At 36.9% G+C, this 19442-nt stretch overlaps 1 protein-coding gene across 1 annotated transcript in view; it reads right to left on the bottom strand.

The window, feature by feature from the left end:
• Positions 1-19442, bottom strand: part of MTMR9 (myotubularin related protein 9) — a 56627-nt gene that overhangs the window by 13791 nt on the left and 23394 nt on the right. The window contains exons 4-8 of the mRNA XM_045998029.1: positions 16486-16659; positions 14441-14658; positions 13442-13603; positions 10780-10921; positions 8804-9024 (exon numbers count right to left, since the gene is read on the bottom strand). Of these exons, the coding sequence (XP_045853985.1) occupies positions 8804-9024; positions 10780-10921; positions 13442-13603; positions 14441-14658; positions 16486-16659 (917 nt within the window). The remainder of the gene's footprint in view (positions 1-8803; positions 9025-10779; positions 10922-13441; positions 13604-14440; positions 14659-16485; positions 16660-19442) is intronic.

Raw genomic sequence — 19442 nt, 5'->3', positions numbered from 1 at the left:
GAAGAGTGTCTTAAAGCCTTTAACAATTATTTTGTGACTTTTGAGAGGGGACTACATTATACCACATTACCCAAATTTAACCAAGTAAACCACCAATTCTCCTCCTCCCCCTTAAGAGTATAGTCCAGGGGTTAAGTTGAACATGTTTTAAGAAATGGCAGGATTAGGGATGCCTGGGTGGTTCAGCTGGTTAAGCATCTGACTTTTGATTTCAGCTCAGGGTTGGGAGATCAAAATCCACATCAGGCTCTAATGCTAAGTGCAGAGCCTGCTTAAGATTCTCACTCTTCCTCTCCCTCTGCCTCTCCCCATAGCTCCCGTGTGTGTGTACCCCCCCCCCCACACACACATTCTCTCTTAAAAAAAGAGAAAAGAAATGGCAGGATAAGATACTAGATTTCTAACACATTTAAGTGCCATGAAGCATTACCTTTGTGATGATTATTTGTATGTAATCTTTTCTTAAAATTTAGATTCAATTAGCAAACATATAGTACATCTTTAGTTTAAGATGTACTGTTCAATAATTCATCAATTGCCTATAACCCCCAGTGCTTATCACATCACTATACGTAATTTTCAATCTAAAAAACAAATAAGGGGTGCCTGGGTGGCTCAGTGGGTTAAATCCTCTGCCTTTGGCTCAGGTCATGAGCTCAGGGTCCTGGGACTGACCCCACATCAGGCTCTCTGCTCAGCGGGGAGCCTGCCTCCCCCCCTCTCTCTGCCTGCCTCTGCCTACTCTCTGTCAAATAAATAAATAAAATCTTTAAAAAAACAAACAGACAAATAAGCCAAAACCAAAATAAAACAGCAAAGCCTTGACATGTACAATTTTGCTTTGTTCAGCATTTTAAAAGCATATCTGACCAAGAATCCTTTTTGGTGTAATATCTTTTAATTGCTTGGAATTAGTGAAATTGTTAATATGTTAAATTTTACATGCAGACTTCCAACTGCTAAAGGTTAACAATTATCTCTCCTTTTCTTAAGGATCAGATGACATAGAGCATGATGTACTTGCTGTCACATTTAGAAGAATCAAAGTGCCAGCCAGAGTACTACTGTGACTCTCGATCAAAGTGCCATCAGTGGTTAAGTTCTAGGCTCGTGGCTATGTAGGTGATAGAAAATTCAAGGAAGAATGAATGAATTTAAATGCCTATTATGTGACAAGTATTATGCTGGTTTTCATATATGTGTTATTCGATCCTCACTGTAACCCAGTGTCTCAGAGATTAAGTTTTGCCTGTAAAAGGAGCAAAAACAGATTCAGAGAAGTCATATGGCTAGTTAAGTGCCACAGTGGAGATTCAAACTCAAATCTTCTAATTTCAAGACTTGAATATTTTCCACGAAAGTACATTGCAGAGAATGAGGAAGGAGCTGATCACAGTAAAAAGGAGGGTACCCAAAGTTTCTCAGAGCATAGTTTAAAATGTTGCATATAGGTGTGGGACTTCTTGAACGATAGGGTACGGATATCTACATATCTCCTCCAAAAAGTAAAGAAAAGAGTGGCAAAAACAGTCAAAATAAATACTTTCACAACTCTGGAAATTAACAAAAGGCTTGGACAATCTGAGGAACACTCATTCAAGAAAAACTAACGAACCTCTAAAAGAACAGTGTTCAGACCATTTTAACTTGGCCAATGCCAACACCCTTTCCCCAGCTCTGCAGTATCACTGGAAACAAGCAGCCTTGTTGCCAACAGAGGGGCAAACCAGCCTTGGAGCTCCTCAAATAATACCACCCTCAGAGCATGTCAGTATTTGATTGTGTCTTGCAGCTCCCTGGTAAAGCCTCCTTTGTAGGGTGTTGTGGTTATTTGACTTGACTCATAGTTTTCTCAGAGGGAAAAGCCCTATTCCCCAGGATATTTGTCAAAAACAATGGTAGGGAGGGGATAAAACAAACAAACAAACAAACAAACAATGAGCCAGAACTATTTAACATCACAGTTGGCTGAGGCTGCCATGCCAGTTGGGGCAAATAAGAGCCTAGGAAAAATAAAAGATTTGGGGAATGAGATGTCCATGGGCAGCAGGGGTTGGGATAGGGGCTTTTAAAGCTCTGACATACTCCTGGGAATTCAAAAGGGTGGCACATGCCTAGGAAATGCTTGGGATAGCCCCAATTCTTTCTCCTCTGGCTGAATCGAGGGCCTGTATAAGCTGATGGTGAAAACAGAGCTATGAACTAACTACCTAAGCATTGAAGTCATGTCTAATACACATATAGGGCACCCCTCAGCAAAGGAGGTAAGAATTAATCATTCAGAAAGTAGAGAACCTAATTTCCAGATTGCCATAATATATTATCTAAAACATCAGTTTTCAAAAAAAGCAAATTACAACACACATAAAGAAATAGGAATGTGTGGCCAATATTCAGGAGGAAAAAAGCAGTCAAAAGAAATTGTCCCTTGGGAGAGGCAGAACATATTGAACTTACTAGACAAAGACTTTACTTTATTTAGGATTTTATTTATTTATTTGGGACCAAGCAAGAGAGTGAGCACGAGTGGGGGGAGGGGCAGAAGGAGAGGGAGAAGCAGACTCCCTGCTAAGCAGAAAGCACCACGAGGGGGTGGATCTCAGGATGCCAGGACTCTGGGATCATGACCTGAGCTGAAGGCAGATACTGAACTGACTGAGCCACCCAGGTAACCCCACTAGACAAAGACTAAATTAGCTATCATAAATGTGTTTGAAGAGCTAAAGAAAAATGCCTGAAAAATTAAGGAAAGTAGGACAACAATGCTATACCAAATGGACAATGTCAGTAAAGAGGTAAAAGTTATAAAAAGAAATAAACAGAATTCCTGATTTTAAAGTATAACTGAAATGAAAAAAAATGACCAGAAGTTCAACAGCGATTTAAGCTGGCAGAAGCACTAGTGAATTTGAAGATAGGTGAATTAAGATTATTAATTTCTGAAGAAAAGAAAGAAAAATTGAAGAAAATTGAAAAGAATATCCAAAGCTATGGAATACCACCAAATATACCAACATGCACCATGGAAGTTCCAGAAGGAGAAGAGAAAAAGGCAGAAAAAATGTTTGGAAAATAATGTCTGAAAATTTCTCAAATGTGATTCTACACACCTTACACGATCAAGGAACTCCAAGTAGGATAAATTCAGTGTCCACACTGAGACACATCAGTGTCTAAGAGTCAAAAGCCAAAGAAAAAGAGAATTGTAAAAGCAACAAGAGGAAAATGACCCATTACATACAGGGGACTCTTAGTGAAAGTAATGGTTGACTTATCAGAAACCATGAGGCCAGAAGGCAGTGGTATACATGTTCAGGGCACCTTGTGACACAGCTGGTTAAGTGTCTAACTCTTGGTTCAGCTTAGGTGGAGATCTGCTGGTCATGAGATCAAGCCCTGTGGCAGGCTCTGTGCTCAGTGTGAGTCTGCTTAAGATTCTCTCTTTCCCTCTGCCTCTGCCCCTCCCCTCCACACACCCTCTCTCTAAAATAAATAATCTTAAAAAAAAAAAAAAAGACTATTGATCAAGATGTCTATATCAGAAAAATTATACTTAAAAAATGAAGAAGACTGATGCCACTAAAACTGGCAGAGTCGGCAGCTCCAAATGCCCATCCCTCCAGAGAAACATTGAAAACACAAGTAGAAACTGTTAGAACCTACTTTGTTAGACTTCTGGGAAGTAGAAGTATACAGCACACAACCAAATGAAGAATCAAGGAAAAGGGAACTTGAAAAACAATAAAAAAGATTAATGATATTTTTGTTCGCTCTTGCCCTACTGTTTCCCTAGCTCATGGAGGTCTTGAAGATGGCAGCCCACGATCTTAGTATGGGACCCTGGTTCCTGGAGCCAGAGGGAATAGAGCAGTCCCCGTTCACAAAGAATTGTGTCTCTCTTCTAACTTGACCAAGGGCTACCTGAAACACTTGTCTTTGTTATGTCTAACTTTGAAATCACCATGGGCCGAAAAGTGATGGGCATTCCTAGAAAACATAAGGTGAATGGACAGCCTGTAGCCATCTGAGGGAAAAGGTTATGGATGAGGGGTACAACAGAGCCCCAAAAGCCCAAGGAAAAAGATTTTTTGGAAAATCAGTGTATTCAAAGTTGCCCATGTATACTGAGGCTTTGAGAAAGCCATATGCATAACTAAGGCAGGGAATATGCTCAGAAAAGGCCCAAGAAGATCCCAAGATGATCTCAAGATTTTGACTTTGGCTGATCCCTAGGCTCAGTGAGGGCCAGAAGTTAAGGATGAGGCCTGACTAAGCACTGAAGGAATATTCTACCACAAAGCCCATCTGCAAAGACTGCAAAAGGATTTTTTTTCCTTTGTCTTGAATGGTTTTCCCATCACTTTCCCCCTCCCTCTTTTCCACTCTCTCTTTTGTCTCCAGGCATTCAAAGAAATCACTGTCAAACACTAGCTCCACACAAACTGAAAGAATAGATACTTCAGAAACTACACATGAGAGAAAAATACACTTTACAAAATAGTTTAGAAGAGGTCTAAATAAACAAACAGTTACAGCTTTTGGCAAGCAATAAATACAAACTCCGAGGATTGGGAAGAATCTGATTTCCAGAGAAATCACATTATAATATTACAATATTTTACATGTCCAGATTTAAAATTGCAAATGATGCAAAAAAAAAAAAACCCTAAAAGTATGGCCTATTCTAGAAAAAAATTAATAGAAATTGTCCCTAAGAAAGCACTGACTTTGCTTTTCCTAGATGAAGACCTTAGATCAACAGTCTTAAATATGCTCAAAGAGCTAAAAAAACAAAACAAAACAAGCCCCTAAAAAACTAAGAACAAAGAACTAAAGAAAACCAGGAGAACGATGTTTCAAAGCCTAGACTTTATCAATAAACAGACAAAGTTATAAAATAGTACCAAATAGAAATCCTGGAATTGAAAAGTACAACATGTGAAATTAAAAAAAAAAAAAAAAAACAAACTCACTAGATGGTTTCAATAACAAATCTAAGCAGGCACAAGAATAAGCAAATTTGAAGACAGCTCAACTTAATTTCCCCATTCCGAGGCGAACAAAAAAAAGAATAAGGAAAAATGAACCAACAGAGCATAATGGGAATCCCAGAAAGAGAAAAGAGAAAGTAAGAATTAATGGCCAAAAATTAGCAAGACAGGAAACAATGTGTGCTGGAGAGGATGTGGAGAAAGGGGAACCCTCTTACACTGTTGGTGGGAATGCAAGTTAGTGCAGCCACTTTGGAGAACAGTGTGGAGATTCCTGAAGAAATTAAAAATAGAGCTTCCCTATGACCCTGCAATTGCACTGCTGGGTATTTACCCCAAAGATACAGATGTAGTGAAAAGAAGGGCCATTTGTACCCCAATGTTTATTGCAGCAATGGCTACGGTCGCCAAACTGTGGAAAGAACCAAGATGCCCTTCAACGGATGAATGGATAAGGAAGATGTGGTCCATATACACAATGGAGTATTATGCCTCCATCAGAAAGGATGAATACCCAACTTTTGTAGCAACATGGACGGGACTGGAAGAAATTATGCTGAGCGAAATAAGTCAAGCAGAGAGAGTCAAGTATCATATGGTCTCACTTATTTGTGGAGCATAACAAATAACATGGAGGACATGGGGAGATGGAGAGGAGAGGGAGTTGAGGGAAACTGGAAGGGGAGATGAACCATGAGAGACTATGGACTCTGAAAAACAACCAGAGGGTTATGAAGGGGCGGCGGGAGGGGGTGGGGTGGGGTGGGAGGTTGAGGAACCAGGTGGTGGGTAATAGGGAGGGCACGTACTGCATGGAGCACTGGGTGTGATGCTAAAACAATGAACACTGTTATGCTGTAAATAAGCAAATAAAAATAAATAAATTAAAAAAAAAAGAATTAATGGCCAATTTGTCAATCATACCTCAATACCAATAGAAAAAAATGAACACAAAAAGAACCACATACACAAAAATATCAAGGGCTGAAAACTCCCCAAACTTGATAAAAAACATGAATCTACACATTTAAAAGTTCAACAGGCTCCAGGAAGGATAAAGGCAAAGAGATCTATAAGGAGACACATTATAATCAAATTGACAAAAGCCAGAAAGAGAGAATCTTGAAAGCAGTAAGAGAGAAGCAACTCCTCATGTAGAAGGATCCTATATCATCCTTCCACAAGAGATTTCTCATCAGAAACTATGGAGGTCAGAAGGGACAGCAATGACATTTCGGAAGTGCTAAAAGGAAAAAAAAAAACAAAAACAAAACCATCTACCAAGAACTCTACAACCAGGACCACTATTCTTCAAAAATGAAGGAGAAATTAAGACATTCCCAGATAAATAAAATCTGAGGAAGTTCATTGCTAGAAGACTTGCTTTACAGGAGAAATGCAAAAAGGAATACTTCAAGCTAAAATGAAAAGACACTAGACAGTAACTCAAAGCTGTATGAAGGAATAACTCAGAAAAGATAACTATATATGAAGGTATAATAGTAAGTTATTATTGAATTTTTGACTTTAAGTCCTCTTTTTATTTCCCACGTAATTTAAAAGACAAACAGATAAAAATAATAATCAACTCATGTCAATGGGCAAATAAGAATATAATTATATGTAGGAATGTAATTTGTGATAACAACATATTGGGGAGTGGAGCTATGGAAGAGCGAAGTTTTGTATGCCACTGGAGCTGAATTTGTATTCAAAGTAGATCGTTATAAATTTGGGATAGTAGTTGAAATCCACCTGGTAACTAGTAAAAAAAATTAATACACACAAAATAAGAAGGGAATCATGACAGTACACTATAAAATATCAAACATAAAGGAAGGCAAGTAATGGAGGAGATGAAGAACAAAAGAGGCATAAGACAAATAACATCTCAAACTGGCAGAAATAAGCCATTCCTTTTCAGTTATCACTTTAAATATAAATGAAGTAAGCTCTCCAATTGAAATGCAGAGGTTGGCAGAATGGACTAAAAAACATGATCCAACTATATACTATCTACAAAACATTCACTTTGATTCAAAGATGCAAACAGATTGAAAATAAAAGGATGAAAAATACAAATAGTAACCAAGAGAAAGTTGGAATGGATATATTACATCAGATGAAATAAACTTTAGGACAAAAACTCTTAGAAGAGACAAAGAAGGATATTTTAAAGTGGAAAAAGAGTCGATCGATCAAGAAGATATAATAATTATAAACATATATGTATCTTGCACCAGAGCCACAAAATACAGAAAACAAAACCCCACATAATGAAACAGAGAAACAGACAATTCTACAATATAGTTGAGGACTACAATATCCCACTTCTGAGAATGTACTGAACTAGACAAAAGACCAATAAAGAAATACAGGACTTGAACAAAATGTAAGACAAATATAGAACACTCTGCTCAATGAGATCACAGTACACATTCTTCTCAGGTGTATATGAAACATTCTTCAGGATAGATAATAGGTTAGGCCACAAAACAAACCTCAATAAGTTTTAAAAGACTGAAGTCATACAAGTATCTTCGCCAACTACGACAGTACAGCACACAGTCAGAAATCAATAACAGAAGAAAAAACACAGATGAATGAAAATGAAAACACAATATCCTAATACAACATATGGGGATTCAGATGGAAATCTATAGCAGTAAAAATCTACATTAAAAAAGAACAAAGATGGGGCGCCTGGATGGCTCAGTCAATTAAGCATCTGCCTTCGGATGAGGTCATGATCCCAGGGTCCCGGGATCAAGCCCTGCATAGGCTCCCTCCTCAGCTGGATGTCTGCTTCTCCCTCTCCCACTGGCCCTCAACACCCCCCCCCCCCGCCCCACCCCAGCTTGTGCTCTCTCTCACTCACTATCTCTCTCCCACTCAACTGTTTCTCTCTCTCAAATAATAAATATAATCTTTAAAAAAAGGGAACAAAGATCTCACATTAACAACTTTTAAATCAGTAACTTTATATCTTAAGGAACTGGAAAAAGAAGGGCAAATTAAACCAGTGCTAGCCGAAATAAGGAAAAAAATAAGAGGAGAGAGTAGGTAGATGAAATAGAAAACAAGACAACAGAGAGCATCAGTGAAACCAAAGCTGGTTCTCTGAAAAGACCAACAAAACTGTCCTTTAGCTAGAATGAGAAAGGAAAAAAGAGAAGAGGAAACCTTTTGACTATACCCAATTGAGATTACCAGTTAAGCACCTTTAAGATCATTCTAATAGGAATCTTCTAAATAAACCTATAAACTTGACCTGTCTGGACTGTGAGTCAAGGAGACTGTCACTCTGGGCCCGAGGACAGTTTCCAGGTGTAACAGACAAAGTCTGAAGCAGGAGCAGGAAAACCTGTATTATAGCCCTACTACTGGTGACCAACTGGCTGTGTGTCCCTGGTCAAGTCAGTTAACTTTCTGGATATTCCCCTCCCAATCTATAAAACTGAATGGAAGGTGAAGTTGGATTATACATTTTAAGGCTTCTTCCAGATGTAAAATTACCGTGATCTTTTATAAGGAAATTAACATTTAAAATGGTTACCCAGGTTACGCAAAGCTTTTAAATCAGTGTATGGACTAATTTTAATCTAACAGAACAAAGTCTAAGGCATGTTCTCACCTAGCACTGGACAGGCTCCTAGTAAGAACACACTTCATGTAATTTAATTTATACTAACTGTAACCTCTTCCATCTTATAAATAACATCAATGTAGGACCAAATTCTGGTCTCTTTCAGGAAATAACCAAAACAACCACAAGCAGAATGGTCCCCATCCCATGTAAGCAGTGTACCCACCTTTCACTTTCATTGTTGCCCAGAAATGTTCCAAACTGCGAGGCATATGCGTGCTCAAAAAGCATGATGAGGAAATTCTCATTAAATTCAAAAGAGCAAGGAAACTGACGAAGTATCTGCCACACACAGTCCAAGAAGAGAAGAAATACAGGTGACTCCCACTTCTGCTTACTATTACAATAGGCTGACTGTGCACAGCGCTGTTGGAACGGGTGGCCAGCCTAAGACAGAGAAAATGGAAATGTGACAGTCATAGCCTAGTGAGAGCACATTATAGCACATTCTATTAACATTATTTCAAACAACTGCAACAAAACTCTTATTAGATGGAATATCATATAATCTGGATGGTTGCTGTTTAATGATTTCTTGGTTTAAAACAATTTTCAGCAACTGGAGAAAACAACAGGACTTCCAAATATTTAACAAGGCCATGCAGTTGAGGCATAACCATAAAATCTGCAATTATCCTTGGTGAACTCTATAAAATTGTCTAGGTCTCTAATTTGTAGCGAAGTCAAAGAATATAAGGTCTTTAGATACCAAACAAAAGACAGCTACCACCTTTTATCTCTCCAAAGTGTTGCAGATTATTGTAAGCTACGTAAGTGTCACTACTGAATGGAAATAAATATGGGGCTCTTACACACCAACTTTGTAAGGTCACTCTTGTTTTAATTACATATGGACAAAAGTTATTGTCATGAAAAGATCTTTATAATACTTTTATATTAGAGATAAAATTGTTCCTAGTTGCCCTCTTCTCTCCAAAGGAACTGGAAGAGTCTGCCCTCTACTGACTAAAGGAAATTTAAGACCATTTGGCTCTCTGGTCCACCCAGAACCTGGTTACTGACCTTACCCCAAATCACACCCTTCTAGGTATTTCACACACTTGCTTTCCTTTGAGTCCTTATGCTACCTTATCTGACAAAGAAAATGTCATGAACATTTACCAGTGGCTAATGGTATTCTGATACCCATCAAAATGGTAATATATAAGTAAATCACATTCATTTATTCATTTGCTCTGCATCATGAGGAATATTGCTGAAGCTATAGATTTTTACAAAGTATTTGGGATAGACTTGAACAGAGATATAGGTTAGTTGTCAAGCAGGGTAGACAGACATGGTATACATAATAGCATTAACATATAATAAATCTGAATTTTTACTAGAAGGGCCAGAGATGATTTTTCTCCAGAGATAATTCTACCTTTAAGATCTATCTAAACATTTGTTCTTAATCACAACTATTTACTAAGTTACACAGTGTATATACATTTTGTAAGTCAACCCCTGACTTGCAGGATTTCAATCTATTTTTCAAGGCCTTTTTTCAGTTGTCATTCAGCATTATGTAATGGCACTGCGTTATATCCTAGGGGTAAAAGAGAAACCATCAGGCATGGTTCCCCGACCTCAAAGGAGTCACTTTATTTCGGTCTCATTTAGGGAACAAGGCATGAAGACAATGGATTGATCTTTAGCTGTGAAGAAGGTTAAGGTCCCAAAAAGACTTCGTAAGTGCAGCGACATTTAGCTGTATCTTAAATAAAGCAGGAGGATGTCACCTGGTGGGGCAAGAGAATAGGGTGGAGCCAGACAAGCAAAAGGCAGAAAGTTCTAGAGCATGTGCCTTATAATACAAGTCCTCATGCCCTCTTCCTGCTTTGTTCATGTTTTTTTATCTCTACACTATTTTACACTCTTTGTTATTTCCCCTGTAGGTAACAAAGTACAATTAGTGAGAGTTTGTTAAGGGAATGAAATGCCAAATGAGCAAAATAAGCAAAGAGAGGCACAAAAGTTGAGAGGCAGTAAAGATTATAAATGTTTACTGTGAAAAAGACAGTTAAACATAACAGTTAAGCATTTTAATCAATCAAAATTTCATACATTCTTTCCACTCCTGCAAACTGGGATCACATCAATTATTAGCAGTTCCTATGCACACCGAGCAGCTTTTCTTACCTGCAGCCACTCTCTTTCTATCAGGGCCTCAAAACCACGGATGGTCCTGCTTCTGGGTTCCAAGATGATCTGGGCCAGGGAGGTAACCTGAAGTGTGGAATCAGTTCCTTCTGTTCCATGAATCAATATGGATGCCCCTTCCCTGATAGGAAAATCCAGAGTACAAATGGGATACTCTCAATATGGTCAATCAGCTCTGTTAATAACAAACATTTATTGAGTACAGTATTTCAAACTCATGCATTCTGCTCTGTCCAGTAGGATTTAGAGCTGAAATAAGGCACATGAAGAGAGCTTCTCTTAGGAAAGAAAAACTATGGGCTTCATATTTCACATGGCAAGATCCTTTTTAAGTTGTAACAACCTTCACAAAACATTTTAGTTGAATTTTTTCTCCTTTAACAAAATCCAAAAGCAGTCTTTTATCACACATAATAGGTGCTTATTTTTTCTGCCTTAATAGCTGATTAAAGCGCTTCTCATCAAACCTAGAAACATAGACTTAAAAGTTATTTTTCTGTATCTCTCTGACCTTGATTCTATCTTTTCACCATTAGCTGACTATTAAGGATGCATTCATAAACTGTAATGTAACAGAACTAGGAAATAAGACCTGAACCACACTTTCAAAAACATGAAAACAAGAAGAAACATTTTTAAAAAATGGCATAAAACTGTCAATCTAGAAAGTCAGTGGCAATGATATTACTATACCATGATACTTAGGAGGAGTCTGGGACCCCATTATTCTAAAGACTATGAAAGAAATACCAAAAACTAAATTAAGTACATCTCCCCTCCTCTTCTTCCAACTCTCATATAGAAATGACACTGAAGGATATTTCAAGAAAAAGGAGAATAACCTCACCACTTTCTCATAAGAATTTCAAGTTTGGGGACTACTTACTATTAATTCTCTTCCTATGTACTTATATCCTTTATGTAGCTATAACAAAAGATAATTTTTTATGATTTCCTCTTTTATTATAAACATCTTCCCATGCCTCCACATCACCTTTAGAAGTATTAACTTTATACTTCGTATAACGTATAACGTATTAACGTTATATACTGTACTGTATTAACGGTTATATAATATTTTATTAGGTGATCAACTAAAATTGGCTTAAATGTCTGAAGAATTATTTAGGTCATTGCTAAATTTTGTTATACAATACTTAGCTTTTTGTCTTCTGTGAAATTATCTGAGAGTTCTTAATTTGAAAATAAGACTCCCTGCCATTCACCTATGGTTAGGTTAACAACCTCATTCTTAGGATGAAATCTCATGACAAGGTAGAAGGATAGGAACAAATATTTAAGACTTCTGATGTATACATTCAATCGATACATCTTACTTATCTGTGGCACATTTTCCATTTAATTCAATTAATTTAATGTCTATTTTTACATTTTGAGCGGTTGATTACAAAGGCACATTTTTATGGAGATATAAATAATAAACCAGTATATATCAGAAAAGGGAACCCAAACCATGGCAAAATAAACCAAAACCTTCAAGTTGTGCAAGAATGTGGAAGTCCCTATTTGTTTCTGGTGACCAGCTGAATCTAAACAAAGCTGGAGCTAAATCCTGTTCTTCACCTTGCCTGGACCTACAGCATCCCATTAGTATGGCTGCAAATTCAGACAACATCATGACAAGTGTTCATTATCATTCACAGTTCATAAGAAAACAGAAGGCTCCGTATTCACCATGCAAGGGGAAATCTTTTTAACTTAGGTTATAAAGAAACAAAACCCTTCAATACTAACATATCATCATTGTCATCCCAACACCAAGAATCTCTACCCATTACTGGTTTTGTCACTAACTCATCACATAATCTTAAGCAACCTGTTCTATGATCAATTTCTCACTAACCATAAAAACATTACATACATACTTCCTTAATTTGGAAACATCCATAAAACAAATTATAGTCTCAAGGAAAAGTGCCACGCAACTATGTGGTAGTGATACTTATACCTACCTATTGTTTCAGAGGAATCCCCTTCTTAAAAAGGGCATTCTAAGCTTCTGCAACAACTTACACCAATCCTTTTGCCTGTGTGTTCAAGTCTTCTACCTCAAGTCTCAAGGATTAGCAACCTTCAACTGAGTGAATAAACTAAAATCACTTCACATACTTCACATCACTGCCCTCAGGTATGCGCAACTTGAGATCCTAATGTAACTACACATATCAAGTCGTTTGTTAATAAGATACCTGAGAAATTAGAAAGAATCATTTTACTGTGTAACAGAATTACATGTTTCTTTTCACTGATATTTCCAAAGTAAGACGACCGGTTTTGCCCTCTGAGCATGGTTTAAGAAAAGGAAAATTGGTAGGTCCACAATTCAAGGATTTTATAGAAAAAAAAATAGTTCCTTTAGTACTTGAAAAAAACACCTGTGTTATTGAAGATGTGTGATGTATGTGGTTCATTAATTGTCAATTAAATACCAGACTCTATGTACATATTTCATCGATAACTGAATGGTAATGACTATCATATGTAGTAATTTATACAGTGATTTGAACATAAGGTATAGACTAGGCGCAAACTTTAACACAATATATAAACATAGTCTGGATAAAAGCAAAGTCTAGTTAGTAGTATGTGTCCCATTCCAGAACACTGAAATACACTTTACCTGTCGATACACTGAGCTGCTAGACAAGCAGTTGTAAGAATCTCTTTGATGTGAGTCAGCCAGTTCGAAGCCTCCAATCTACCTAGCCATCGGTCCATGTTATGTGTTTGGTCATTACAAGCTTCTACAAGTTTGATTAAGCTCTCCTGAAGAATGTGATACCTTTAAAAAATAAGAAAAAGGTAAAAAGAAAATGGAAAATACAATGATGAAGGAGAAACCAAGCCAAAACCCCAACCTTCAATATATCCAAGAAGGAAAGTAGCTCAAAACAGTACAAAAATATTCACCTTGTTATACAGTAATTTGATAATTAAACACTGAAAAACTATTATTTAAAATGGTTGCAAAGAAGCTTAACATGCCTGTCATGGTAAATCATTCCTCAGATGAACAGATTAAACCAGTTCATACAGCTGAATTATCTGCCTAGAGAGCGGGCCAGAACACTGCATTTTGTGACAAGTCACGAGGCCACACCACTGACATCCGCAATCCTGTTCCCACAGGTCCAACACTAGACACCGGTACCTTCCGCAGGGATGGTCAAGGCTAGCTCAGATCCCTTGTTTTATTAGCTCCAACCCCAACCACCCATCTAGAAGCCCTTATAAACCTCTAGCTGTAAGCATAAACAAGAGATATAGCTAGAGGAAATAGGATGTGGGGGAGAGAAGTCTCTAGTCTTCTGACTTAGAAAACTATACTTATCTGTAGCATATCTGGATCAGTAAGTGTGGTGACCAGTGATCTACAAGTAGAGGAACAGACCTTGCAGAGTTTCACTTAGAGAAAGCATGCTATTTGACTAAAAGTCACTTTGGGGCACCCAAGATTAAGTTTCCTGCTTATCTCACAAAACATGACAGAATATCCTGCCGATTTCTGACTTTAGGTTAATGGGTAGGTTCCTTCGAGAACCTGTGATCTTTTAACAGCTAACTGCTCACTCTAATGCACTTCGAAAAAGAGTCCATTACAGTCTTTAGAGTCTTTTACCTCTCAATAGACTTATGAATCCGCCTCCACTGGGGATAATGAGCTTCTTGTTCAAAGCCGCCACCTTTGGCTCTAGCTTGCTGAGCGACATTTAAAGAGCGGGTGTCAATGATGTAGCCTCGTTTTCCTGCCCTGAGGGTAGCATTTATCAGCTTTTCATCTTCTTTGCACCTTCTCCCATTTGTGCCAGTGAGTGGCTGACCACTTCGCATGATTACCTAGAAGCACAATGCAGTTTAAAATTGAAGAGTAGCTGCTTTGAAAGTTTCTGAAAACAGAAATGAATTAGCTAGACGAAGAGTTATCTCAAAAACTGTGTGACTCTTTGAAGATGAATTTGATCCTGAAGCAAAGAAATATTTATATATATTTACAATAGTTAAAAACTATAAAACAAAAATAAGCCCTGCACTTTAACAGTTTTTCTTACTACTACAAAAATAATTCCACATAATACAGTATAATTACTAAAGAGATCAAATATTACAATTCATTTAGTCAGCAAAGTGTTTACTGGACAAGGCCTTGTAATAGAAGAATAATAGCCTATGTGCTGGCAAACTTTTGTTTCAACTACATAAATAGGGTGGCAGGTTTTATCAAGAACTACAGGGACGCCTGGGCTCAGTTGGTTAAGCGTCTGTCTTCTTTTAAAAAAAGAATTATAGAGAGAAAAGGCACCCATGGTAAGATTTAAAAAGTTTATGCGCTATTCGTCCTGTGGGAATCATTTTTATATCTTAAAAACTGTTTGTCTAGTATTTATTCTCCGTTGGCCCTCTTTCATCCTTTTCAGTATTTATAGACTTAGATGTTTCCAAAGACCATTAACTATATATTATAAAAGGTCTGATTTTGAAACTTTTCTCAAGAAATCAGTATTATACAGGTCTCTTCCCTGGTGAATGGTTTAATTATTTCCACTTTACCCCATAATACGTGCTGTTATCTTAGCTACCTTGAAATTTAACATGATGAAGAAAGATCATCCAGAAGATGACAACAGCTAACTCCCAGATGTTGACAGCTAACTCCCAGCTAACCATGTAAATGGACACATAGTACACTTAATATCAGTTTTTAAAATGCTTTGTAATGAACCCTGATTAACAGAAATACTACTGAGCAAACAGGATAGATGACCTGATGTCAAAGCAGCAAATTTTTAGCAATCTTTTTATCCTAAATATCCATACTTGATTTATTATCCAGGGAAAAAAGGGAAATGGAATATGACTATAACTTATCCACTAATTTACTATTGGCTTCAAAATGAGAAACAGAGTTACTGACTGAGAGAAAAGAAGAGAACAGAAACAGATTTAGAAAATATTTAGGGAGCGGCTGCATGGCTCAGTTGGTTAGGCATCCAACTCTTGATTTCGGCTCAGGTCATGATCTTAGGATCGTGGGCCCCATATTGGGCTCCATGCTCTTGCTTAGGATTCTCTCTCCACCTGCTCTACTCTATCCCCATCCTTGTGCACTCTCTCTCTCAAAAAAAAAAAAAAAAAAAAAAGAAAAAGAAAATATTTAGGAAACATACACATACATACAGCAAGTGCTTGCGTATTCAATTACTGACTCCTGTATTTACTAAAGTTGTAACAATAACATGTGTCACTCTTCTCCCTTTTGGGAAAATAAAAATGTCCACTCAACTTACCTCTTATAGGGAAATTTAGCACAGATAATTAAATAAATATAATTAAAGTATCCTACCACTGTTCTAGTTGGAGAAATTTATTTTTCTATCTAACAGCATTATTTTAAGTGTCAAATGAACACTAGTTCCCTTTGTACTGAGTCCTGAAGATAAACCTATTTGGCCTTTCTAATTTTGAGCAGCATCATGAACAAAATTCAAAATCATATCCTAATCACAAAACATACTACTCCCGATTCCCTAAAGTTTAAAAGAAGGAAGTCCTAACAGGAGAGACTAATCACATCTATGAACACGTACACAGAAAAGGGAGTATTTCTAAGAAAAGATCTGCAAACTAAGGCTTTCAGTGGATCAAGGAGCAGTACCATACACTTACCATTCCATTTTTTTTATGGTAATAGCTGAGTACTGGGAAGCGTCCTCCATGTCGAAATGCAGCTACCTTTCGAAGAGCTTCATCATCGATGGATTTGGGAACTATGACAATTGGTGGGTAAGAAGGGCAGACAGCAAATTCCTTATTGACATAGCTTAACCTCCATTCACTGGTCTGAAAAACACAAAATACTTCAAAGCTAAGCAAGTATCTCAATGTCACAAAATAATCTGAAAATTTTAAAGGATCTTAGAAATCAACTTCCACACAACGAAGAAGCCATCTCTCAGGAATTTAATATAAGGATACCTAACCTGTACTTGAAGGAGTTCTATTCTTCAGAATCAGCTTCCTGCTATGCTAGGGATCCTCCATTCCTAGAAAGTGCTTCCTTTTATTGAGCAAAATGAGGCTCCTGTCACTTCCTCTACTGTTTTTACTATGATTTCAAAGCATGTTCCTATTTCACATGGCATCCTATTAGCTGACATCATCCCATTCATCCTTTTTGGGCACCATTTATTTTATTTATTTTTGGTACTCTTCAGTATAGTAACAGGAAGACTGTAATACTCTAGATAATGCTTAACCAGAACAGATGAGAGCAGAGCTACTATGTACATCAAATCTCTTGTTCTTTTCTATTATTTAAAAAAAGGAGGGGCGCCTGGATGGCTCAATGGGTTAAAGCCTCTGCCTTCAGCTCAGGTCATGATCCCAGAGTCCTATAATGGAGCCCCGCATCCGGCTCCCTGCTCAGCGGGGAGCCTGCTTCCCTTCCTCTCTCTCTGCCTGTCTCTCTGCCTACTTGTGATCTCTGTCAAATAAATAAATAAAATCTTTTTTAAAAAATAAATAAATAAAATTTAAAAAAAGGAAAATGTAGAAAGACCAGTAATATCTTTCTTAAGACAATAATGACTTAATACTTAAAAAAAAGTTATACACAGGAATCAATGAACTCATTTCTAACTCACTACACTAAGTACTAAAAGTATACAATATAAAGTTATCCAATGACAACTTATTTCAAATATTTAAAAAAAAAACACTTGAAGACTGTAAAAAGTTGTATATGCAAATTTTGATATATTCCGATAAATCAGAGCTGGCCTAACATACTGGCCATGAGTTGTAGCACCAAGAAGATAAAATTGAAGGATGTTCAATATACTGTAGAGAAAGAGATTTTTTTTTTTTAAAAAACCCTTTTACATGATACAATATATTTTTAAATTAAACCATTTTCACTTTTCAGTTATTCTCTTTAGCAATTTTAAAGACAGTTTTTAAAAGATTTATTATTTAATAAAAGGAATTTACCTGTTTCCTGCTCACCTCCATCTCATAATTCCCCCTTTCCCCAGAGGCAATCATTTTCAACTCTTTTAGCTTTAACTCTGGAGTTTACCTCCAAATTTCTAAATAATACGATTACATTGTTACTTCTTGATTTTCCAAGATTAGGCATTACTTACTGATTTCCTACTCTGGAAAATGGTATGATCGTCCACGACCTGCAACACCACTTTCTGGCATATATTAAGTTTACATACCTAGAGGGCTCTCTATTCTGTCCCACTGGTGTATTTGCAGTAAGTCCCATAGCTTTTAGAATAGACTTGATATTTAGTAGGCTAAGTCTCTTCCTCCCTTTTTCCCCCTCTCTCCAAGACTACCTGGGCTCCTCTGAGTTCTCTGCTCCTCTGTGCGGCTTTTATGAAATTTCATGTTAAAAACCATTGCAGTTTTAATAAGACTACACTGACCCTACGGATTCATTTGAAGACAATTACATCTTTAAAATATTCAATCTCCTTGTCCATGAGCATAGTGTCTCTCACCTTTTTAAAGCTTTCTTAATTTTTTCAATAAAGTTGTATAATTCTCTCAATAAAAGCCTTGCATATCTCTTCTTTAGTATATTCCTAGAAACCTTTTATTTTTGTTGCATTTTAGTTACATGTTTTCAAAGTTGTGGTTGATGGGGAGAAATGCTTATTATGATCGCAAGACTCTTTCAGCTTCCTGTGTACACAAGCATATAAGCAACAATGACAGTCTTGCTTCTTTCATTCCAATCCTTATACCTTTTATTTTCCCTTCTTGTCTTACTGAACAAGCAAGGAGTAGTGGCTGGTGGGCATCTTGTCTCACTCTTGAACTTAAAAGGAATAATAAAAGATTTGCTCTTTGTATGTTTTTATTTTGGGGTAGCTTTATCAGATTTATTAGATAGCACTTATCAGATTATGTAAATTCCCTTCAACCGCATTTCTGATAAGAGCTTTTATCAAGCGTAGATGTTTAGTTCTAGCCTACTCTTTTTTTCTATTTTCATTTTATTACACCATTTGTATAATTTGTCTTTCCTCTCTAATTTTGTGATATTCCCTTTGCCTTACTATTTATAGCTGTACTATAACACATTAGTAAAGATTCTTTTTTATTGTCTTGCATGGTGTTTGCCAGGACACTTTAAGAGCTTGTGACTTTCATTGATTCTGGAGAACTCTCGACCATTACCCATTTGAATAGTGCCTCTCTTCCTTTTTCTCTATTATCTTCCTCCTGAACTCCCATTTAGTAAATGCTGGATCTTTTCTCTTTATCATCCATGCATGTATCTAACTTCTCAATCATTTTCCCCAACTTTCTTGTTTCTCTGCTCTGTACTCTGAGCAATTACTTCAGATCTATATTTCAGATCATTAATTTTGTTTCTAATCAGCTACTTAAACCTTACATTAAGTTTTTTCTCTTTTTAATCAACTTTGAGATTATTTGTATGAAAAATAAACTAGATCCAGTTAGAATGCGTGGTTTTGTGAGTCTTGATAGTTGTATACACCCATGAAACTACCACCACAATCAAGATAACAAACATTTCAATCATCTCCCACAAAATCCCATGTGTATTTTTTACAATTTATATCTTCCCCTCCACATCCCAAACT

This window comes from Meles meles, chromosome 2 (genome assembly GCF_922984935.1).
Source record: "Meles meles chromosome 2, mMelMel3.1 paternal haplotype, whole genome shotgun sequence".
Classification (NCBI taxonomy): Eukaryota; Metazoa; Chordata; class Mammalia; order Carnivora; family Mustelidae; genus Meles; species Meles meles.
Note: the sequence above shows the minus strand (reverse complement) of the source record. Positions and strands in the feature narration are given on the sequence as shown.